The sequence below is a fragment of the Rana temporaria genome, chromosome 8, assembly GCF_905171775.1.
Source record: "Rana temporaria chromosome 8, aRanTem1.1, whole genome shotgun sequence".
Lineage (NCBI taxonomy): Eukaryota > Metazoa > Chordata > Amphibia > Anura > Ranidae > Rana > Rana temporaria.
In genome coordinates, this window is record NC_053496.1 from 135,917,505 (window position 1) to 135,942,551 (window position 25,047).

The 25,047-nt window shown below is 45.0% G+C and overlaps 1 protein-coding gene across 3 annotated transcripts in view; it reads right to left on the bottom strand.

Annotated features, from left to right (window-relative positions):
- Positions 1-25,047, bottom strand: part of OGDHL (oxoglutarate dehydrogenase L) — a 235,821-nt gene that overhangs the window by 58,649 nt on the left and 152,125 nt on the right. For all 3 annotated transcript variants that reach the window (XM_040320732.1, XM_040320735.1, XM_040320734.1), the window contains exon 16: positions 3,808-3,935. In XM_040320732.1, coding sequence (XP_040176666.1) covers positions 3,808-3,935 — 128 coding nt within the window. The remainder of the gene's footprint in view (positions 1-3,807; positions 3,936-25,047) is intronic.

Here is a 25,047-nt window from a genome sequence, read left to right on the forward strand (position 1 = left end):
TAACCATAGTCTCAAACTGTCAGCTACAATGGTGTTCTTTAAGTGTAATCCTGGCCATGATTTACACGAGGACCATAATAGGGAGGGGAGAAAAAATGGGGAGATGGACTCCCTCTCAAACCTGACCCAGGGGACTCTTGAATTTGCTATATTCCACTGAGCCTGTTGGGTAAACCTGCTGGACAGATAATAGAGCCAAATCTGAGGTACCCCTAAACCCCCCTGGGCTGCTGGACGGTATAGTACATCTCTGGAAAACCTCGGGGGCCTGTTTTGCCATATAAATTTGTTGAAGTGTGACTGGAGATCTAGCAACAGGGATTTAGAAAGTCTGACAGGAAGGGAACGGAACAGGTAAAGGAGTTTGGGCAAGATTGTCATCTTAATAGCTGTGATCCTGCCGAGGAAGGAAATGTGTAACGGGGCCCAGAGCCTCAGAAGCCCCTTCAGCTTAGAAAACATTTTGGGGTAGTTGGCTTGATAGAGTTTGCAGTGGTCACCGGTCAGGTCAATGCCCAAATAAGAAAGGGAGTCCACCCTCCAAGAGAACGAAAAACTCTGCTTTAGGTGATCTATCTCCGCAGGGGAGAAACCCACCGGCAGAGCCACTGATTTTGAAACATTGACCGTGAGACCGGAGACCCGCGCAAAGGCAGTCAAAGTGGACAACAGCGGGGGCAAGGTGAGCAAGGGGTCAGTGACAAACATTAGAACATCATCCGCATACATACAGAACTTGTATGTGGAAAAACTTTTGGTATATCCTCGTATATCAGGGTTATTTAAAATGGCAATGGCCAGGGGTTCAAGGGCTAATGCAAAGATAAGAGGGGAAAGGGGACAACCCTGGCGCGTGCCTCTTCCTAAACTAAAAAAGTCTGAGCTGCAACCAGGGATTCGGATTCGTGTTCTTGGGTTCTGGTACAATGCCTGAAACGCATGAAAAAATTCCCCCTGGAAGCCCATACGGGGCAAAAGCGTGGATAGATAGTTCCAGGAGACACTATCAAAGGCCTTATGTATATCCAGGCCCAATAAGAAAAGTTTACGGGAAAATAAGTTGGCATCCTGTATAATGTTCGTGGCTAAGCGGATATTATCTGTGATAAGCCTATGGGGGATAAAGCCTGACTGATAGGGGGAGATAAGAGAGGGGATAACTCCTGCTAATCTATCGGCCATGATCCTAGAGAAGATTTTAAGGTCATTATTAATTACCGATATGGGCCTATAATTCTGGGGGAGAGCATGATTCTTATTGGGTTTAGGGATCAAGGACATGTTGGCGAGCAACATTTCTTCAGGGAAGCTACCACCCTGCAAAATTAAATTAAACAGTTGGGCCAATCTAGTGGATAGTGGTTCAGAGAATTTTTTATAATAAATTGACGAAAACCCGTCGGGCCCCGGGGCTGAACCCGATTTCAATGATTTGATCACTCTCAGGACTTCAACCGGGGTGACTGGTGCATTCAATTTATCTTGTTGTAAGGAGGAAAGGGAGGGAAGGGGAAGGGCCTGGAACCAGGGATCATTCTGCACTGAGGGTTCCGAGGGTCTGGCTGCCAACAAAGTGGAATAGAACCGCGTGAAGTGCCGAAGCACCTCTTGCGGGTGGGAGGAGGTACGGCCTGGGCCCACATCTAATCTGTAAACATGTGGAGGGCGCGTTTGCTGATTCAATTGCCTAGCAAACATGGAAGAGGCCGTGTTGCTATGAAGCAGAAACCGCGCCCTCGACCATCTCAGAGACTTTTCAACCCTGTCCGAGAGCAGAGTATCTAATTCCAGACGTTTCTGGTCTATCGCCTGCCTAGTGGAGTCCAAATGCAGAGAATCTGCTTTTTTATAAAGAAGGTCCAACTCCGACGAAAGCGACAGAATCTTATGTCTGTTCTGTTTGCTACGCGCCGCGGAAATTCCAATTAGTTTTCCACGGATCACCGCCTTATGGGCGGCCCAGACCGTAGCAAACGGGGTTTCAGGGATGGCGTTATATGTGAAATATTCCAGTATGGCTTTCTCCACCTCTGGCTGAACTGCAGCATCAGACAGAAGTGCTTCATTAAGGCGCCAAGAATAAGGGGAAGCGGGGAGACCAATTACATTCATGGTGAAAGAAACTGCATGGTGGTCCGACCAAACGCAATTGTGTATCGAGGAGGATGAGGAGTTAGCCAATAGAACTGGAGATGCGTAAATATAATCCAGCCTAGCTGAGCTATTGTGAGGGTGGGAGTAGAAGGTAAACTCTCTAACGCCCACGTTGTGTGCCCTCCAGGTATCCACCAATTGGTGGTCCAGAAGACTTCTTGTCAGTGTCTTAGGAAAAGCTCTGGCATTGGCAGCGGTGGTACATCTGTCTAAGTTAGCATTGGCCACCATATTAAAATCCCCCCCAACTATCATATGCGAGGACTGGTACTTGGACAAGGTGGCAAAAAAGGAGCAAAAAAATGAGACAGGAGCATCACTAGGGGCATAAACACTGGCAATAGTCAGTTCTTTGTTATTCACCAGACCCTTGATTATAACATACCTGCTCTCAGAATCTTTTACAGTTTGCTTAACCTCCATAGGAAAGGACGAGTGCAAGAGAATGGCAGCGCCCCTAGACTTAGAGGAGTGGAGAGAATAGTAAGCTTGAGGGAATTGTCTGTGAAAAAATTTGGGATGGGAAGAATGAGCGAAATGGGTCTCCTGTAGAAGGATGACCTTGGCACCCAAAGATTTATACATGCCGAAGGCTTTACGCCGCTTAATCGGGGAGTTAAACCCCTTCACATTATGTGAGATACATGTGACAGGCATAAGGGGAGAAAAAGGGAATTATAATTTGCAAGTGTAAATTAGAGCGAAATGGCCTTTGTGGGAATGACCTAAAAGTATTACCTTCCAGGGGCGCCACCATAATCATAGATTAGTAGTAATTTTAAAATGTCTTAGTTTTTTTTTTTAAATTAAATTAGGTAAATCAGTTTAAAAATGACATTGCCATTAATACAAGATCTGATATAGTCAACATAAAAAAGTTGAACTGTATACATTTCATCTTAACCACACAACCATTGGTTACACACTTGTGCAAAAAACATATTTGACCATAAAACAAAGTAAGCCAAGTCTGAAGGCCGTGCATGATTTCACAGTATGCAGTACTGGAACATTCTAAAGTGATATCTGTCTGGGTGGAGGGTCTAATTATGTGCCTGTATTAATTGTACATGGTAGAAGTTATTCAGTAAAGAGAAATTAGCACATTGCATATCGGTAACAACATTTTTTCTCATGATATATCATAGCACATTTTTTTTTGCATGATTTTTTCAGCACAACAGTATTAGCATTATTGCCCTAGTATAGTGTTAGTATAGGTTAGGATAGGTCAGAAATAGCATTGTGGTTAAGGCTGTGGTTTATGCTTGGGTTTAGGGTTGCGTGTGCAGTTTAGAAGTTTCACCAATTAACTTGGTAGATGTAAACATTACCACATACAGACAGAACTTTGGTATTATATATATTGTTCTCCTCCCCTGCGTTGCCTCCTGGGAAATGGAGGCACGCTGCCTACTGGGATACACAGGACGGTATATATATAGTGGCATTGACCTCACCCTATTGGGATACCTGTTATGGTCATTTACATACCTTTTATGATTTATAATAAAAGGTTATGTTTTAGATAAATGGCCTTTTGGTGTGTATGGAAGCAAACCCCCCATCTAGTTCTATTTCATTTCTCATTACAGCACTAAATAAATCAGATTATGGCCATGGCAAAGAGTATAGCAGGATGGTAGAACTTACCCAGGACGCCATATTCCGACAGGGAGCTGTTACACACAGTGTAGGGAGCTTGGTCTGCCCAGAGGTGATTCATTGGGACACAAGTCCGGCGATCTACATCCTGATCATGTAAAACGTGATGGCGATGGCTTAAAAAATAAAGCATAGTCAATGCAGGAACCAAAATTCCCTTATTGCAACAATACATAAAAATATATAAATATGTTGGTCATTATTGTCAAGGCCATTACAGGAGAGCCTCTGTACCTTTTGAATTATATATCAACTTTCTTACAATATAAAAAATGCAGCAGGCCTTTGACAGATGCAGCAAGAATGAGACTTCAAGACAGGAGGGCAGTTCTAAACCCAGGACCCTGCTTCACTATATGTGGTCTGTTACAGTACATAGAACATGAAAATGCAATTGTTTTATTAAATATAAACTGCTAAATACCTTTTCTTATCAGCAGTTAGAGCAGTCTTGTGACTTCTATCAGTGTCTGGCTGAGCAATGGTTAAAGCTTGTAGGAGGAATTTTCATTCTCCTCCGATTGCATGATCACTGTCTGGACAGTGCTAATTGGCCCTGTGCTGATCACATGCTCCCGCCCCCCCCCCCCAAAAAAAACACTCAATAAACACAAAACTGAGCATGTGCAGAGTGCCTCCAAGGCTCTGTGCTATAAGCAAATGGATTGGGGACAGAATCAGAGAAGACAGGATCAAACAGCCTTTTTACACAATGCATAGGATTAACCCCTTAGGTACCACAGTGAGTATAACAAGCATGCTTTACTGCATATACAGACTGATTTTACTGTTGTGGATTTAGTAACATATTACGATGCTAGTGAGATATACTAAAAAACTAAATTATAAGTTTAAGGTCAACTAACCATTTAAAGAAACGGCCCTAAAATTATTTACAAGATGGTATTACACCCCAATTAAACTCCATTCCATTTTTCCTTTATCTCCCCCTTCTTGCTTCAGAGATTGCAATTCCGTAGGCTCGTTCCCCCGACATATTCTGGCAATGTGACAAGATCAGAGGCATTTGGTCACAACTGGAGAATTTCGCCTCCAAAGTCTCTGGCAATACAATTACCTTAACTTTACATAATTGCATTCTTTTTTCCCCAATCACCGGTCTTTCCACTTGCCAAATGAGGTTGATTGACACAATATGTGTCGCCATACACTGGCTAATAGCTTCCTATTGGAAATCGCCATCAATTCCCCTAGCCCCACTCAAACCCAGAATCAACAATATAAACTTAATGTAAAAAATCTTGCATACCCTGCAAAACACTAATCACATATTTAACAACAAATGGTCTCTGTCATGGACCTTGGAGTAATGGAGTGGTTACTGAGCTATATTGAGACATTTCCATTATGTGATAAGCCTGTTTAAAGCCTTTGTGATTATCAGGTGTGGGTGTCTTCTGTCGGAGACAGCCCGTCTGAAGATGTATGTGTTTATGCTAAGAGGCTTGTGTATTGTTCTAAAGGTCAGAGGCCTGTCAGCTGTATTGAATTAGCATTCTATTGTCTAAAGAAATGTAACCTCTCAGAGGTAGTAATTAAGTAGACCGGGTTATTGTGTACATTGATTACCCCCTGGGGCTTCCAAATTCTGTATAAAAGTGTGCTGTGTACTTTAAAATAAAGAGTCCTGTTTGAACTTACATACAGCCTGCCTGGTGTTTGTTCTTAATGGGTCTGAACGGCACATAGCTGTAGTTCGGACCCCGGAACCTTGGATGACTGGACCATCAGACGCTGCAATCTGCAAGCTGACTCACTGGTAGCAGAGGAGTGTCGGGAGAGCAGGACCTGGGCGAGCAAGGATCTCGTCACAGTCTCCTTGGATTGAGCATTCCCCCCTGTTCTTTAACCCAGTCTAGACTCCCTTAGTTTGTCATACTTTATTTGATATGGTTTGATTTCAGCCTTTGACACGGTTTTTCCGTCCTTCAACTTGTCTGCTAATATGGATAATATTTGAAACCTCTAGGCCCCGTACACACGAGAGGATCTATCCGCTGGTATTTATCCACGGATCAGTTCCAGCAGGTAGATCCTGGTGTGTGTACGGCCCAGCGGATATTTTTCCGCGGATATTTTTCGGGCCGATGGATTTCCAGCGGATAAAAATTTCTTAGCATGCTAAGAAATCTATCCGCTGGAATCCTGTCCAGCGGATTGATCCGGTGGTCTGTACAGACTCACCGGATCAATCCGTCCGATCCCCTCCCTCGCATGCGTCGTAATGATCCGACGCATGCGTGGGAAGTCTTTACCTTCCAGCGTCGCGCACGTCGCCGCGTCATCATCGCGGCGACGGCGCGACGCGTCACTGCGGATGGATTCCGCACGGAGGACCGTTTCCAGCGGATAATCCTCTCGTGTGTACTAGGCCCTATGCGATATACTATTTTGTCTACTTGTTCTGATTTCTCATATGAGTTAACCCTCATTTTGTATCTGCATTGTTTATATGGATTTGTACCACCATCTACTGTATTTCTTTAATAAAAGTTTGTAAACAAAAAAAAAAAAAAAAAAAAAATTTTCAGACACACGGACAAAACTAGCAGTTATTTAAACTGTATATCATTTACTAACTAGTTTTCAGGGTTTGATGACATAATTAAAACAAAATTCTAGTAGCCATGCAGCAGGAAAGTGGCAAAGGAATGAGTAAAACTTGCTGATGGTTGGGCTATCAAAACATGCCTTCCCTTTACCTTAACCACTTGTCCACCGGGCCTATTCTGGCACTTCTCTCCTTCATGTAAAAATCACAATTTTTTTGCTAGAAAATTAATCAGAACCCCCAAACATATATTTTTTTAGAAGACACCCTAGGGAATAAAATGGCAGTCATTGCAACTTTTTTTCTCGCAAGGTATTTGCGCAATCATTTTTCAAACGCCTTTTTTGGGGGGAAAAAAACTGTTTCATGAATTAAAAAAATAACAAAACAGTAAAGTTAGCCCAATTTTTTTGTATAATGTGAAAGATGATGTTACGCCGAGTAAATAACATGTCACGCTTTAAAATTGCGCCAAACTTCGGTACTTAAAAATCTCCATTTTTTTACAGGTTAATATTTTCGAATTACAGAGGAGGTCTAGGGCTAGAATTGTTTTACACGCTCTAATGCATGCAGCGATACCTCACATGTGGGTTTGAACAGCGTTTACATATGTGGGCGGGACATACGTGTGTTCGCTTATAAGCGCGAGCTACCGGGGACACAGGCTTTTAGAAAAATAATACTTTTTTTTTATTACTTCATTTTTTTTATTTTTACACTTTTTTTACATTTTCTTTTTATCACTTTTATTCCTATTACAAGGAATGTAAACATCCCTTGTAATAGGAATCACTGTGACAGGTCCTCTTTATGGAGAGATGTGGGGTCAATAAGACCCTACATCTCTCCTCCAGGCTTGAAAGCATGAGATTGTGAAAAAAAAAATCACCGATCTCATGCTACTTACTTCCGCGTACCCGAGCATGACGTCACAGCGTCGCGCCTGGGCCTTCGATGGTCATAGAGATGACTGGTGACCATCTGGTCACCGGAAATCCCTATCGTCGTGAGTCGGCGCCGGCCAATTCCTTCTCCGGGCCCCCGATGGCATAGGGGAGCCCGGAGAAGCACCGGATGGCGGCAGGGGGGGGGGGCATCCCCTCCTGCTGCCTATAAGAACGATCAAGTGACGGAACTGCTATGATCGTTCTTATCGTGCACAGAATCGCCGGCAGAAGACGGTAATATCTGAATGATGCCTATAGCGGCTGGCATCATTCAGATATCACCGCACAAAGTCGAGGTCGTCATATGACGTCCTCGGTGGTTAAATGGACAGGTGACAGTATCTTTAGTGTATGCAAACTGTGTAATGTAGAATTTAAACATTGTGTTCTAGTGGATCTTTGGGCACCTTGATGGTGGAGTTCAATTGTTTCAAAACTTATAAAGACTAAGGCTGGGTTCACACTATTGCGAAATGGATGCGTTTTTTTCCCTGCATCTAATTTGCATGTCAGGAGATTGTGACAGGTCTCAAAGGAGCCGGTTCACACATCTCGGGATCGGCTACAGGGTGAATTGCACAGGAGTCCTGTGTATTTTCTGGTCCGTTTTGGACCGGCATTGGGCCTGCAATGCTGAACAGGGACGCACAGGACCCCTGCCGTGAGCAGCTATGCACAGCAGCGTGAACCCAGCCTAAAATATAGGATATGATGCTTGCGTACGCAACCAGCATTCTCTCTTGATACACTAGAAATGGCCACAAAATGATGACGACAATAAAATCCATTAGCTCCCACACAGCTTAGACTCCAGTTTTAATACAACAAAATCTCATGTGCAACAAACTTGTTGAGCATTTACTGAATAGTCAACATATGTATTGCACAGAATTCCTAAAAACAAAGAATTCAACAGAGAACTGCATATTTTCTTAAATCTGTCTGTAGGTACCAGGACCTGGGGTTCCCAGGAACAATTTCCTTGGCCAAAGGTAATTTAGTGCGCTTTCATACTTTGGTATTCGATAAATGTTTCCATGACCTTTACAATCCCCACCACACCGAAGGGTTTAATATGATATAGCAAACCCATTAAAAATAAAAATATGCATGACAACAAATCAAGAGTATGAATAGCATAAAGTAATGAGGTTATTAAACGCAAGGCTTGAATATATACAAAATTCTACTAAAGTGTTTGTTATTTTACTAAAAAAAATTGAGCATTTACAAACATATTATACTTGCCTGCCCTGTGCAATGGTTTTACACAGAGCAGCCCTGATCCTCCTCTTCTTGGGTCCCACGCCAGTGCTCCTTACTTCCCCCAAACCCTCCCCACCAAATGCCCCCAAAGCAACCCAGTACTTGTGCATGCTCACTCCCAAGCCCAGGCTGCGTGTCTATTAACACTCTAAAGGTCCCATGTACACGGTACGCTGCTAAAAGTACATTCAAAGGCAGTTGGATGTACACAGTCTCATTTATTGCCGTTTTTAGGCAGTTGCGTTTAACAGCGTTTCTTTAAAAAAAAAATGGGTTCAGATGCAGAAGATTTCCACGTTTGACGCTAAACGCAGCAACCCGCATTTAGCAGCGTTTCGTTTATAGGCGTTTTTCGTTTTTGGGAATTTCAAGAAAATATTTAAAATTGAAACGCTTCAAAATGCAAACGCGGCTAAACGCAGCATGTAAACGCGGCAAAATGGCCTTTTTAAATGTGGGTTACTATCTGTCAAGTTTAATCATGTAAGTTGTAAAAGCCCCTTATGCACATGGAGCCCAAGAGCGGCTCAGCCCTGCCCCCTGCACTCACTGGCTGTGATTAACAGCAATGGCTCCTGCTGCTGTGTCTGAGCCAGTAAGAATGGAGAGTGCTGAGAGAGCTTCTGCTTTCGGGTACATTGCTGGTTCGAGATCAGGCTAGGGTAAATAAAAAGGCCTGGGGATGTATGCAGGTTTTTACCTTAGCGCAGTAAAAAACTTTCTGCCTTTAGAAGCACTTTAGTATAACATACATCAGCAGATAAGAATTTCTAAGTGAGGAGATAAGGGGATTTTTTTAATACAGCTTACCTGTAAAATCCTTTTCTTGGAGTACATCACGGGACACAGAGCGGCATATTCATTACTATGTGGGTTATATGGAGTACCTTCAGGTGATGGACACTGGCAATCTTAAACAGGAAGTCCCCTCCCTGTATAACCCCCTCCCATAGGAGGAGTCCCTCAGTTTTGTAGCAAGCAGTATGCCTCCCAAAATGTTTCCCATAAGAGGGGTGGGAGCTCTGTGTCCCGTGATGTACTCCAAGAAAAGGATTTTACAGGTAAGCTGTATTAAAAAATCCCCTTTTCTTTCTCGTACATCACGGGACACAGAGCGGCATATTCATTACTATGTGGGATGTCCCAAAGCAATGCTTACAATGAGGGGAGGGAGACATCTCAACCAGGAGATCTAATTCAGAAAGTATTCTTTAAATCATAATAAATCCAAATTAAATCCAACAAAAAATTAATTAATCTGATTAATTCAATTCATTCATTAATTAACCAAGGGTGCCCCGGATCTCGAGGATCTTAAATCGCAGCCTGCAGCACTGTTTGTCCGAAGGCTGCACCGGCCCTTCTTCTTACGTTCAATTAGTAAAATCTTTGTGAACGCGTGGACCGATGATCAGGTTGCTGCCTTGCAAACCTGAGCCATAGAGATCTGGTGGTGTGCTGCCCAGGAGGCGCTCATGGCCCTAGTAGAATGGGCCTTAACTGAAAAAGGAGGGGGCAACCCCTTCAAGCCGTAGGCCTGACTAATTAACTGCTTAATCCATCTAGTGATGGTAGCTCTTGCCGTAGCCTGACCCTTTAGGGTCCTTCCGGCAGGATGAACAATGTATCCGTCTTATGAGTCCTTCTGTAGTTTTCAGGTAGACCTTCATGGCCCTGACAATATCCAAGGTGTGCAGCAAGCCTTCCCTTCTAGAAGTGTGCTTCTGGAAAAAAGGATGGGAGAATCAAATCCTGATTCCAGAGAAAACTGGACACCACCCTAGACAGAAAAGACGGATGCGGCCGAAGAACCACCCTGTCTTTATGCAAATTGAGGCATGGTTCTTACAAGACAAGGCTGCCAGCTCTGATATTGTTCTAGCGGAAGCCATAGCAACCAAAAAATTACCAACTTCCCAGTCAGTAATACCAACGGAACCTCTGCCAGAGGCTCAAAAGGGCTGCTTTTGCAGAGCTGACAACACAAGATTCAAATCCCACGGACAAACCGGAGATTAGATGGGGGGATTAATGCATAAGACCCCCTGTAAAAGGCTTTAACCAAAGAGTGCGTGGCCAACGACCAACAAAACCATACTGATAAGGCAGAAATCTGTCCTTTAATAGCATTTCAAGGTCAAACCCTCATCTACTCTTATCTGGAGAAAAAACGCAATACCCTGTCAATGGTGTATTTGCGTGGAAGCCATCTCTGGGAGTCATACCAGCTTCCGTAGGCCCTCCCGACCCTGTAATAAATTACTCTGGAGACTGGTTTACTAGCCTTAATCAGAGTAGAAATAACCTGGCTAGACAGGCCCCTACCCCTGAGGATCAGGGATTCAGCCGCCAAGCCGTCAAATTTAGATGCCGTAAGGCAGGGTGGAGTATCGGACCTTGAGAGAGTAGGTCTGGGCGAAGTGGGAGGGTCCAAGGTTCCCCTACTGACATTCTCACGATCAGTGAGTACCACGACCTCCAGGGCCATGCTGGGGCTATCAGAATGACAGGTCTGTTCTCCACCCTGATCCTGCGCAGCAGGCGGGGCAGCATCTGTAACGGGGGGAAGGCGTACAGCAGACTAAACGGATGCCAAGGACAAACCAACGCATCGGTTCCACAGGCCAGAGGGTCCCCAGATCGGGACACGAACTTGTTCAGCTTCCTGTTGAACCTTGATGCCATGATGTCCACATCCGGAAATCCCCATTTCTGGCAGATTTCCTGAAAGACTTGGGGATGGAGAGACCACTCCCCTGAAATCAGCTGCTGGCGACTCAAGAAGTCTGCCTGTAAATTGTCCACCCCTGGGATAAAAACCGCCGAGATGCATGGTACATGCGCTTCTGCCCATAGCAAAATTAAGCTCACTTCCCTTTGGGCGGCTCGACTCTTCGTGCCCCCTTGGTGGTTTATATATGCCACCGCTGTGGCATTGTCGGACTGCACTCTCACTGGAGACCCTTGCAGCTTGGATGTCCAGGCTTTTAAAGCTAGGCGTGCCGCCCTGATCTCCAAGACATTGATTGGCAGCCGTCTTTCCAACTCTGCCCAAATCCCCTGCTGGATCTGCCCATCCAAGACCGCTCCCCAGCCCTTCAGGCTGGCATCTGTGGTTATCAACTTCCAGATGATGGGACTGAACGATTTTCCCTTTAGGAGGTTCAGAGGCTTTAACCACCAGCAGAGACTTTGCCGGACCCTTGATGGAAGGGTCAACGGAAGATCCAGGGTTTGTGGATCTTTGTTCCAGGCTGACAGGATGGTTGTCTGCAGGATTCGAGTGTGTGCCTGAGCATATGGCACCGCCTCGAAGGTGGCCACCATCTTTCCTAGTAATCTCATGCACAAACGGATAGTGGGCTGCCTTTTGCTTAGCACTAACTGGATCAATTGTTTGATCCCCCTGAATTTCTCTAAGGGGAGAAACACCCTTTGCTGCTTTGTGTCTAGCAGCATGCCGAGGTATTCCAATCGTCTTGTAGGCTGCAAAGCCGATTTTTCTTGGTTTAGAACCCAACCAAATACCTTGAGGTACTGAACCGCCAGGGTTACTGCTCGACTCAGGTCTGAAGCAGAGTGATCTATGACCAGGAGGTCGTCCAAATAGGCCAGGATCAAGACTCCCTGGGTCCTTAGACTGGCCAAGATGGGGGCCAGGACTTTCGTAAACACACGGGGGGCCGTAGCCAACCCGAAAGGGAGAGCCACAAATTGATAGTGGCACCCCGCGATAGCAAAGCGTAGGAACTTTTGATGCCCTTGGAAAACTGGAACATGAAGATATGCATCCTTTATGTCTATCGAGGCCAAAAAATCGTTCTGCTGCAAAGCTGCGGCGGCAGAGCGTATGGATTCCATCCGAAAGGACTGAATCCTCAGGTAAGAGTTTAAAGTCTTTAGATCCAGGATGGGCCTTACATCGCCATTGGGTTTCGGAACGATAAACAGATTGGAGTAAAAGCCTAGCTTGTGCTCCTGAACTGGTACCTCTATGATTACCCTTTGATCTAGAAGACGATCCAAGGCTGATAGCAAGGCAGCCCTCTTTGCCGGATCGCTTGGAATCCTTGATTCCTGAAAATGTGGAGGGGGGAACTCCCGAAATTCTATCTTGTAGCCAGTCGCCACTAAGGAAATAACCTATTTGTCGGGGATCTTGGCTTCCCAAACTTTTGCAAAGAATCGAAGCCTTCCCCCCACCTGATTGAGTGGGGGCGCCCCTTCATAAGGCTGACTTGGGAGCCGGTTTAGCTGGTTTGCGGAACCATGGTCTTTTACCACCAGCGGCCTGTCCCTGCGACTTATTAGCAAAGTTTGATCGTGCGGGAGGCCGTCGATACTGCCTGGGGCCAGAGGGCCCTGGGGATTGCTGCCGCTTGAACGTAGGGCCTCGAAATCTCTTTTTGACTGGTAAAAGAGTACTCTTGCCACTTGATATTGTCTGTATGTATTTATCAAGATCTTCCCCAAAAAGCCTACCTCCGTGAAAGGGAAAGCCCGCTAAAAGCTTTTTACACGGAGTCTCGGCCGACCAATTCTTTAGCCACAAGAGCCGCCGCATATGTACCAGAAACAGCGACAGACGGGAAGCTTGTTGGATGGAGTCCTTTATGGCATCCACCGCAAAACACAGAGCTCTAGGGAGGTCGGCCAGATCCTGCGCTTGCTGAGCCGGGAGCTCCCTTAACATCTGTTTTGTCTGGTCTTTTAACGCCTGACAAACCCCTATAGCAGCAACTGCCGGTTGCACGACTGCTCCTGCTGTAGAAAAAGATGCTTTCAAAAGGGTCTCTAACCGCTTATCAACCGGATCCTTGAACATTTGTATGTTCTCTACCGGACAGGTTAAAGACTTATTTACGGAGGAGACCGCTGCATCCACAGCAGGAAGCACCCATTTCTTAGAAAAACTCTCCTCCATGGGGTACAGAACAGAAAACCTCTTTGGAGGCACAAAAATTCTATCGGGCCGAACCCAATCTTGAAAAATCAAGTTCTCCAACAAGGGGTGAAGCGGAAAGACTGCGTTACTAAATGGTGCTTTCAAGGAGCCCAAGGACGATACAGCAGGAAACTGAGGCTCTGGTAAAGGCAGTTTAAAAGCTGAACGGACCATATCCGTTAGAGACTGAACCCACAGACCTTCTGCTTGGGAGACCGAAAAAGGTTCCTCAATATCTGAACCTTCTAGGTTCTGCTCTGTTAGGTCTTCCTGGGATTCAAACTCCTCAGGGGAGAGAACCTCAACTTCTGAGGACACCAATTTAGGCGACGGAGACCTAGCCCTCTTTTTTCCTGTAAGAGAATTATTAAGAAGCATTGTCAATCTCTGTTCTAACCCGTCCAGGGAGACAGCTAGCATCTCGGGTGTAACAAACACCGGAGCAGGTAGAATGGGGCCAGCCGCAGCACCCACCACACCTGATGTCTCCTCAAAGGTGGCGTCTGTTAATTTCTCAGGGGAGGACAAACCCGGCATGGCCTGACTAAGATCCTCAGAACTAGAGGGGGAACCCTTCTGTTTTTTTGCATTTTTTGCACTCTTAGTCCCCGAACCTTTAGGGCCCATGATACAACACTGAGGCAATTCCGCTAGCAACAACTGACTGTTGTAGCAAGGAGGAAAAGGAAATATATATAGCTTAAGGCAGGAAAAATATCCCCTTAATGCCAAAGGAAGGCAGTGCTCACACCTTCCTTCTATATTAATCCCCCTATTTTTTTTTTTCTTTTTTTTTTTAAATATATTTATTTTATATATATATATATATATTTTTTTTTTTACAGGCACTGTTCCTTTAGGAAACAAACTGTGTTAGTAGCCAACCTGCTGCTAGAGACTCTTGGCTTTAACAAGAAAACAAAAGGGTCTTAGCTTCCTTTTTTTTTTTTTTTTTTTTTTCAGGTCAGTGGGGAGCCTAGCTCCAGACCAACAGGTCTCTTTACCGCCACCAGGTGTCGCTCGACCACCGCTCTGTGCCCCGTTCTGTGTCCCTCCGGCCAGCAGATGCTCCTCACACTGACCGGAGGACAGGTTGTCAGCCGAGATAATAGCGAGGGGAACGCCCCTTCCCCCTTGCTGACACTGCTACGGTCCCCGCCCCTTCCGTGCGCGCTCCTATATCGCGCGCGCGTGCGACACACACCACGAGGAGAGGAGCAGCAACGCCAGCGGCGTGACAGGACACAGCCGCTTGGCCGCAACGCAACACCTGACAAGGCAAGTCTCTGGCCATTTTAGCACAGCTTAAGCCAGGGAAACACGGGGGTGGGCTGATCCTTGTTAGTCCCAGGGAACCAGGAAAGGAGCCCCTAACCCCCAAAGCCATGCGGAGCAGCAAACATTATAATGGCAAACACAGTTAGTGGAGGGGGATACACTAGAATGTGGGAGGTAACCATCCTGTCTAGCAGACATAGTGGAAAAAGTCGCCCATGCAGAGCATCCCAGGCTGTCCCAACTAGATTTCCCACACTGAGGGACCTGTCGACGAACCAAGTTCCGCAGGCCCCTCTCTTACCTGCTCCACGCTGCAGGGTATTGCAAAAGCAAGAGGCCCAATCTTCCCCCATCTCCGCGGGTTCTGTACCAGACCTTCAGGGACCCGGGTCCTGGCAGGAACCCCACTGCCCTGGACCTATACAGCACCCTGGCAACAGCGCCTTTTGGACTTTAGAAAGTTCAAAGTTCTGGGCCCAGGGTCCAGCCCTCCGAAGAGAGGCATTATAGGCAAAACCCCACGACTTGGGGCCCGGGTACTGTCCACCTTGGCCTGAGGCACTTTGGACAGATCCGGTATAGTCTACCTAGTCCCAAGGACATGGAGGCAAACTAATTTGTGACCAACACCTAAGACACTGGCGAAAAAACTGAGGGACTCCTCCTATGGGAGGGGGTTATATAGGGAGGGGACTTCCTGTTTAAGATTGCCAGTGTCCATCACCTGAAGGTACTCCATATAACCCACATAGTAATGAATATGCCGCTCTGTGTCCCGTGATGTACGAGAAAGAAAATGTATTTTTATTATTCAACCACAATTCCAAAAAAGTTGGGACATTTTGTAAAATCGACATAAAAACACAATGCAATGATTTGAAAATCCCATAAATCCATAATTGATGGCAGCAACACATCTCAAAAAAGTAGGGACAGGGCAACAAAAAAGCTAGCAAAGTGGTACTAACAAGGGAGAGCTGGAAGAACATTTTGCAACTAATTAGGCTAACTGGGAACTGGACAGTAACATGACTGGTAATAAAAAGAGCATCTTGGGGTCCTTTCACATGGGCTTGGCAGACTCTGCTTGCTCAGCAGAGATCGCTCCGCTGATCCCCGCTGAGCAGGCGGATGACAGGTCTGTCTCCGCTCACTGTGCTCAGATGGACCTGCTCTCCTCTATGGGGGATCCGTTTTCATCCGATTCGATCCCCCAGACGGATGGAAAATAGAGTCCCTATCTGTCTGGATTTCACAGACAAAATGAGAACGGATAGCAGCGGGTGTCAGCGGACATGTCACCGCTGACATCCACCGCTACATAGGAGTGAATGGAAGCTCCGATCAGGTCTGCCTGAAAAACTGACAGGCGGATCTGATCGGAAAGCCTGTGTGAAAGGGGCCTTAGAGAGTCAGTGTCTCTCAGAAGTCAAGATGGACCAATCTGTGAAAAGCTGTGTCTAAAAAAATTGTTCAACAATTTCAATAATAATGTTCCTCAAAACTTTGAATATATCTTCATCTACAGTACATAATATAATCAAAAGATTTCAAGTAATTTGACAATGATACACCTTTCTATTGTTTTTACTAAGCAATCAACCTTCTTCAGTCTCTAATGCCCAACAAAAAGTTTACAATGTTCTTAGTAGCCAGAAATAATCTGATCCATGGCCTGGCTGCGGGGGACATGGGGGAGCTGGGAAACACCATCATACTAGTCAACACAAAAAAGATATGTTTTATTTTTTAAACAAATAAATGTCATTTGGTGATATTGGGATGTACCCTATTATTATTATTAATTAATATCAGGAATAAAGCTAAACCAAGACACCTTGTATCACACCGCACCAATACGATATTTCAGTAACCAGCAGACACAGTGCCATATTGCAAGCATATTGCATGGCCTTTTACAAGGATTGTTATGGATATATGAAAGCTGAGGATATTTCCAGCACACCTCCTCCTGCCAGAGCCCAGAGGGTTCATTAATCAGCATTAGAATGGGACACCGAGGCACATTATGAAAACAGAGATGACTGAAGCAATTACTGTAATCCATTAACTCTCTGAGTAATGAGTGAGGCTAACTGACTGAATCACACCAATATGTTCAGCTCTGCGAGCGCCCATGCAAAATGGACTATTACACTGATAATACCTATTATGTGGATTACTTGCTCCAGAGCTGCCAGTGTCAAACAAAGTGAAAATGATGGTCTCCATGCGCCCTCCTTTGCTGTAATGTATGTCAGGGACAAATTGCCCTTTCAAATATGTGCCGATTAAAAGTGTAATTAAAACCAGGTTGCATGGTACAGGTTAAGTAAATTCTAAGCAGACCTCTGCATATCAGACACTTCTCGGTCATAAACAGAAATAGCTTTGTAATGCGCAACATATGCATGAAGGCAAGATAGGTAAAAAGGGCTATGGCTATGCTCTGCATGGAAAGTGCTATGCCATTCAGTGTTCAGATTTGCTTTGGAACAGAGGCATACAGTTACACCCATACAGAAAGTTCTTAGCAGGATAATGCACCATGTCACAAAGATCCAATCCTCTCACCACTGGTTTCTTAAACATACAGAAAAGGTGCCCCCTCGTTCTCCTGCTGGCTTTGCCTCCCGGGCAGCAGACAAGGGGATTTGCGCCACCTGCGCATAGCAGGGCACCCATGCCGAATAGGATGTATGGTGCCAGCTGGCATAGTGTGCAGTCCCCGACTGGACTATTTAGGGGGATCATGGTGGCTGTATTTTTGTCTTGCCACGGTGGATGCTCTTACACATCCCTAAAAGTCCTAGATGAACAAACAAAAGGTATTTGTCCTCTATGGGTTTTTTTTTTCTTCTGGTTATAGTTGGTTTCTTGAACATGAAAATGAGTTCACTGTACTCCAATGGCCTCCACAGTCACCAGATCTCAATCCAATAGAGCACCATTGGTATGTGGTGGAATGGGAGATTTGCATCATGTATGTGCAGTCACCACATCTGCAGCAACTGCGTGATGCTATCATGTCAAAATGGACCAAAATCTAAGGAATGTTTCCAACACCTTGTTGAGTCTACAGTGTATCTGGAAATAATTCACAGCGCTCCACTTTTTCCACATTTTGTTATATTACAGTCTTTTTTCAAAACACCCCATAATGACAAATGTGAAAGAAGTCCCATGTACATAGGTATTCACAGCCTTTGCTCAATACTTTGTTGAAGCACCTTTTATATCCTCAAGTATTTTTGAGTATGATGCTACAAGCCTGGCACACCTTTTTCTGACCAGTTTCTCTATTCTTCTTTGCAGGACCTCTGAAGCTCCATCAGGTTGGATAGGGAGCAATCGAGTTCAAGTCTGGGCCACTCAAGGACATTCACAGTGTTGTCCCATAGCCACTCCTTCGTTATCTTGGCTGTGTACTTAGGGCCTTTGCTGTTCTTTTGGAAGATGAACCTTTGCCACAGTCTGAGGTCCAGAGCGCTCTGGAGCAGATTTTCCTCAAGGACTTTTCTATACATTGCTGCATTCATTTTTCCCTTAATCCGGACTAGTATCCCAGTTCCTACTGCTGAAAAACATACCCACACCATGATGCTGCCACCACCATGCCTCACTGTAGGGATGGTATTGGCCAGGTAATGAGTGTTGCCTGGTTTGCTCCAGACATGACGCTTGCCATTCAGGCCAAAGAGTTTAATCTCTGTTTCATCAGACCAGAGAATTTTGTTTCTCATGGTCCGAGAGACCTTCAGGTGCCTTTTCGCAAACTCCAGGGAGGCTGTCATGTGCCTTTTACTGAGGAGTGGCTTCCGTCTGGCCACTCTACCATAGCAGGAACAAAAGTTGTCTCTGGACAGCCGCACTCTGAACAAATTGTAGCCTTTATTAAAAGAAGGACAGTGCTGTCCTTCTTTTAATAAAGGCTACAATTTGTTTAGAGTGCGGCTGTCCAGAGACAACTTTTGTTCCTGCTTTGCTAAGTGCATTGCCTGCACCGAGCTATCTGCAGTGGAGGATATTCATCTGGGTTCCCACCTGGAGCGGCTATTCCCTTTTCCCTGGCCACTCTACCATACAGGCCTGATTGGTGAAGTTCTGCAGAGATGGTTGTTCTTCTGGAAGGTTCTCCTCTCTCCACAGAGAAATGCTGAAAGTGTGACCATCGGGTACTTGATCACCTCCCTGACTAATGCTCTTCTCCCCACATTGCTCAGTTTGGCTGGGTGGCCCACTCTAGGAAAAGTCCTGGCGTGAAGGAATGCAATAAGCATAATGATAAATTAGAAAATGTCTATTCTCTATGCATCTTTATTATACTATAAAAAGTCTATATTGCTTTTTCATGTATACCACTGCTATAATCCTTCCTTACTCAAATCAGTTCCTAAATAACACCCCTCCCACCGAAAACACTGGAGAAGACCAAAGATGGCGGATACCCCCCCTCTCCCACACAGCTTTAGGAATGTGGAGGTGAAGACACATCAGAGGGCTGGCTAAGATCGACACCCCATCTTGTACTCTTCTTGTATCTCAGGCAATTAGATTCGCTTTCTAGTTCACATTAACATAATAGTGACGTATCATGCCGTTTGTAGAAGTTTGTTATGTCTGCAATAAAGCAGAGATAACGTTGTAGTTCAACTGAGACGGTAGTGTCAGTGAGTTATTCCTAGCCATGCATGGTTATCTGAACTTGGAATTTGGAACAGCAGTAGAATCCATATTAACCCCTTTGCGGTTAACGGAACTATCACACTGGTAGTTCCAAAAGTCTTCCATTTACAGATGATGGAGACCACTGTGCTCATTGGGATCTTCACTGCTGCAGCCATTTTTCTGTACCCTTCCCCAGATCTGTGCCTCCATACAATACTGTCTCGGAGGTCTACAGACAATTCCTTGAACTTCATGGCTTGGTTTGTGCTCCGACATGCACTGTTAGCTGTGGGACCTTATATAGACAGGTGTGTGCCTTTCAAAATTATGTCCAATCAACTGAATTTACCACAGTTGGACTGCATTGTGTTGTGAACACAGGGGGTTGCTTACTTGGCATGGGCACCATTTAGAAAATTATTTGCATTTTAGAAATGAATGCAAAGAGTTGTCTGATTGGACGAGATGGAGAGTGGGGCAGTTATGTCTCTGAATGGAGCCCATGCGAATCAGCCAACCTTCTGTGTCATCTCAAGAATGATCAGTGGAAACAGGATGCAAGCTACATTTTGAGTGTCATGGCAAAGGGCTGTGAATACTTAAAATTGAATTTTTTGTTTTTTAAATTTTTAATAAATGTACAAAGATTTCTAACAAACTTCTTTCATGAGGTATTGCTTGTAGAATTATGAGGAAAATGAATTGAATCAATTTGGAATAAGGCTGTAACATAACAAAATGTTGAAAAAGTGAACCACTGTGAATACTTTCCTGGATGCACTGTATGCCACAAGGAATGAAAGGGGTTGTAAAGCTTTGTGTTTTTTCACCTCAATGCATCCTATGCATTGAGGTGAAAAAACACCTTGCAGTCACCGCCCCCCCCCCCCCAGCCCCCGTTTTACTTACTTGAGTCCCGAATCTCCTTGGGCGCTATCCCGCATTGCTTTCACAAGCTCTAGTCGGCTCTTCATTGTATGATTGATAGCAGTGCAGCCATTGGCTCCTGCTGCGGTCAATCAAATCAATGATGCGGTGCGCCAGGGGGCGGGGTCGAGTCATAGACTTGGCGGCTATGGCCGCCGAGTGTATCACACAGGAGCACGCCCGCAATGTAACCCCCTCGGGAGAGAGTTTCCCAGAGGGGATTAGCTCTTGCGGGGAGGAGCCGTCATAGCCGCCATGGGACCCCAGAAGAGGATGTTTGGGGCCACTCTGTGCAAAACTAACTGCACAGTGGAGGTAAGTATGACATGTAAGTATGTTTAAAAAACAAAACAAAAAAAAAAACATAGTATTCCTTTAAGACAGTTCTAAAGGCAAAAGGGGTCCAACCTGATACTAGCAAGGTGTAGGTACCTATTAACGTGGCTGGTGAGTGTGTATTTACCTTTCCTAAAAGAAAAATGCTGTTCCAGGTTGCCTTCTGTGCAAATCACTTAAGCCAAAAATACAGGCATATGGTTATTTGGAAGATACAAGTTTAGAGGCTGCCCCTTTCCTTTAACCCTCTTGCTGTCGGGCGTAACGCTCTACTTTTGACCTCAGCTGGCCAGATGTTTTTTGCAATTTTTCACTTAATTTATACTTTTCTTTTATTACAGTTTTCAGAGTCTGTAAAAGAATGCAGGGATGCAACCAAAGTAAGCGATACGGACCTGACCAGCTGCAAGCAGTTCCACTATATGCCATACATCAGTGGCAGTGAATAGGTTAAAAGGGGTAATGCAACCAAAGGCCTAAACTGAGTGTATGACTCATGTCGTCAGGTGCAGAATTTTCTCCAGGACGGGCACTTCAGTCCTTCAAAGCTTCATTTGTCTATCCCAGCAAAGCTGTTAGCCCAACTCTATAGAACTCTCTACTGTTTTGTTATGAAAAATTAAATACTCTTTAGGTCAGTTACTGTATATACGTTGCAATGTGCACAATCTTAATTTTAGACTCCAAACGGTTTCTGTCCTGAGGTTAACAGTTAAGTTCTTCTTCCAGTCCGGTAAGTGAGAGCCAAGTCTGCGTGCTCTAACTACACAATTACTCGCAGTATTGTATTCCCAGTGTTGTAATGTGAGAAGCAATGAGCCAATCATTAAATTAATAAGATCAACATCAGAACCTTTTTGGTAGTATTAAATAGTATCAAAAGAAATGCAAGGTTTAATGATTATGAATTAAAATTATCCTGTGTGGACGTTATTTACAGGTTATGAATCCCATACTGTAAAAAAAATAGAGGGGGTTCAAGCCCCAGGCTCTTTAGGGCAGAGGATTGTCATTAAGTGAAAGGACAACTGGCCAAACTGGATAAAGGCTTATTGTGACAAGGCCTGATGCTCTGCTGGGTGTGCAAGGACTAATATGACAGGTGTCAGAGATAGTCCTATTATAAACATATTTTCTATAATCAGTGATACAGATGTGATGGTAATAATGCATAAACACTCCTTCCTCCAGCCTGAAATAGACCAAAGTCATTTTCAAACTCTACTTACCGAGAATAAAATTAACAAGAATAATAGGATTTTTTTTTATAACAGCTTCCCTGTAAAATCCTTTTCTTGTACATCACGGGACACAGAGCCATACTAATTACTTAATGGGTATTACTCCACCTTCAGGGGATTGGACACTGGCACACCCAAGACAAACAAGTCCTCCTCTTTTAAACCCATCCCATATGGGGAGTACCTCAGTTTTGGTAGCAAAGCAATAAGAATCCCATAAAAGGTGTCCCGTGATGTCCCGTGATGTACTCCATGAAAATGATATTACAGGTAAGCCGTTATAAAAAAATCCCATTTTCGTTTTTGTACATCACGGGACACAGAGCCATACTAATTCCTAATGGGATGTTCCAGAGCAATGCTGACTTGAGGGGAGGGAGACACAAATCAAAGCAGACCGCCATTGGACTGTCTGCAGCACACTGCACCTGAAAGCTGCATCCTCATGCCCTCTTAAATCCACCTCATAGAATCTAGTGAATGTATGGACCGAAGACCAAGTTGCAGCCTTGCAGATCTGAGCCATGGAGGCCTGGTGATGCACTGCCCATAAAGCACTTACTGCTCTGGTAGTGTGCGCTCTCATATGAAAAGGAAGAATTTTCCTCTTCAAACCGTAAGCTGAACAATAACTTGCAAAACCCACTTAGAGATAGTCGATTTCTACGTCACCTTGCCCTTCCTGTGACCTTCTGACAGCACAAACAAAACATCAGTTTTCCGTATCTGAGCTGTTGCTTTCAGATAGACCTTGACCGCTCTCACTACATCTAGGGAGTGCAACAATTTTTCTTCCCGGAGAATGCAGATCTGGAAAAAAGGAAGGTAGGACAACATCTTGGTTCAGATGGAATCCCGACACCACTTTAGGCAGAAAGGTTGGGTGAGGACGCAACACAACTCTGTCTTTGTGGATAATTCGATATGGCTTTTTACAAGAAAAAGCTGCCAATTCTGATACCCTTTTAGCAGAGGATATAGTGACTAGAAAAACCAACTTCCTTGTCAAAAGGACCAAAGGAATATGGCGTATTGGTTCAAAAGGCTGTTTTTGTAATACAGAAAAAATTCGATTCAAATCCCATGGGCACATGGGAGACTTAACTGGCGGATTTAAAAGCACAACCCCTTGAATAAAGGCCCGGACCAAGCAATGGTAAGCAAGCAGCCTTTGAAAAAACACTGATAAGGCTGAGACCTGACCCTTGATGGTACTCAAGGCCAGCTTAATTTCCACCCTCAACTGTAGAAAGGCAAGAACTCTACCAATGACATATTTTCGAGTGTGCCATCCCCTGGATTCACACAAGGAAATATATGCCTTACAGATTCTGTAATAAATGAGCCTGGAGGCCGGCTTCCTAGCATTGACCAGAGTGGAGAGAACTGGACCTGAAAGCCCACGACTCTTCAAGATGTAGGTCTCAACAGCCAAACCGTCAAATTTAGACTTTGTAAGAATGGAATACTGGTCCCTGCGAGAGCAGGTCTAGTCATAGTGGAAGAACCCACGGTTTTCCTACCACCATCTTTACAATCTCTGTATACTAGGATCTCCTGAGTCAAGCTGGGGCCACAAGAACTACCGCTTTCCTTTCCTTTTTGATCTTGCGAAGAAGTCGCGGTAGGAGCGGAACCGGAGGAAATGCATAGATCAGTGAAAACTGATCCCAAGGAATTACCAACGCATCCATTCGGCATGCTAGTGGATCCCTTGTCCTGGACACAAAGTTGTCCAACTTCATGTTGAACCTGGAGGCTAGTAGATCTATATCCAGGGTACACCATCTCTGGCATATGACCAGAAATATACCGGGATGCAGGGACCACTCTCCTGGGAACAGCTGCTCAGATAAACCGACTGCCAATTCTCCACCCCTAGAATGAAGACTGCAGATAGGCAAGGTACATGCTTTTCTGCCCAAACAATAATATGGCTCACCTCCCTCTTAGCAGCCAGACTCCTGGTGTCCCCTTGGTGATTGACATAGGCCACTGCTGTGGCATTGTCGGACTGTATCCTTACAGGACAGTTCCGTAACCTGTACGTCCAGGCCCTGAGGGCTAAATGTACTGCCCGGATCTCTAGGATGTTGATGGGCAGGATCCTTTCAGCTTCGGACCATTTTCCCTGGACTGTAGCCTCTTCCAGAACTGCTTCCCAGCCCACAAGGCTGGCATCCGTTACAATTTTCCAGGTAATCTGTAAATTTTTGGTTAGCAACCACCGAGGCTTTGGCGCACTTCTGACGTCCGATGCATAGGCAAGTCCAAGGCTTGGATCCTCTTGTTCCAAGCAGACAAGATGCTGTTATGCAATGGTCTTGAAAGAAACTGGGCAGAAATACCCTTCTTTGGGCTGTATCTATAACCATACCCAGATACTACAGCTTTAGTGGCTGCAAGGATGATTTCTCTAGGTTGAGAACCCAGCCTAGGCATTCCAGGTATTTGACTGAGCTGAGCACACTCTGGTTCAAATGTGCTACTGACTGCTCTGCCAGTAGCAGATCATCCAGATATGCCATTACCGCTATGCCCTGAGCCCTTAGCCTTGCTAGGAGCAGGGCTAGAACCTTTGTAAATACCCGAGGTGCGGTACCCAGACCATTGAAAGTGGCGCTGTTCTACTGCGAACCGTAGGAACTTTTGGTGAGCGGGAAATATAGGCCAATGCAGGCATGCATCTTTGATATCTATTGAAGCTAGAGGATATCCCCCTTGTAGGGTGGAGACCACTGAGCCGATGGAATCCATGCGAAAAAAGCAAATGTTCAGGAATTGATTTAGATCTTTTAGTTCTAGAATGGGTCAAACGTCTCCATTTTGTTTTGGAACTGTAAAGAGGTTTGAATAAAACCCTGTGCTAATCTCTATGATTAGCCCTTGGGACAACAAGTGGTCCAATGCTAGGAACAAGGGTCTTTTTTACTGGATCCGTGGGGATGCTCGACTTTAGAAAACGGGATGGTGGGAGCTTCTGAAATTCCAGCCTGTAACCCAGAGACACTGTGGAGATGACCCATCTGTCCTCAATCTCTTCCT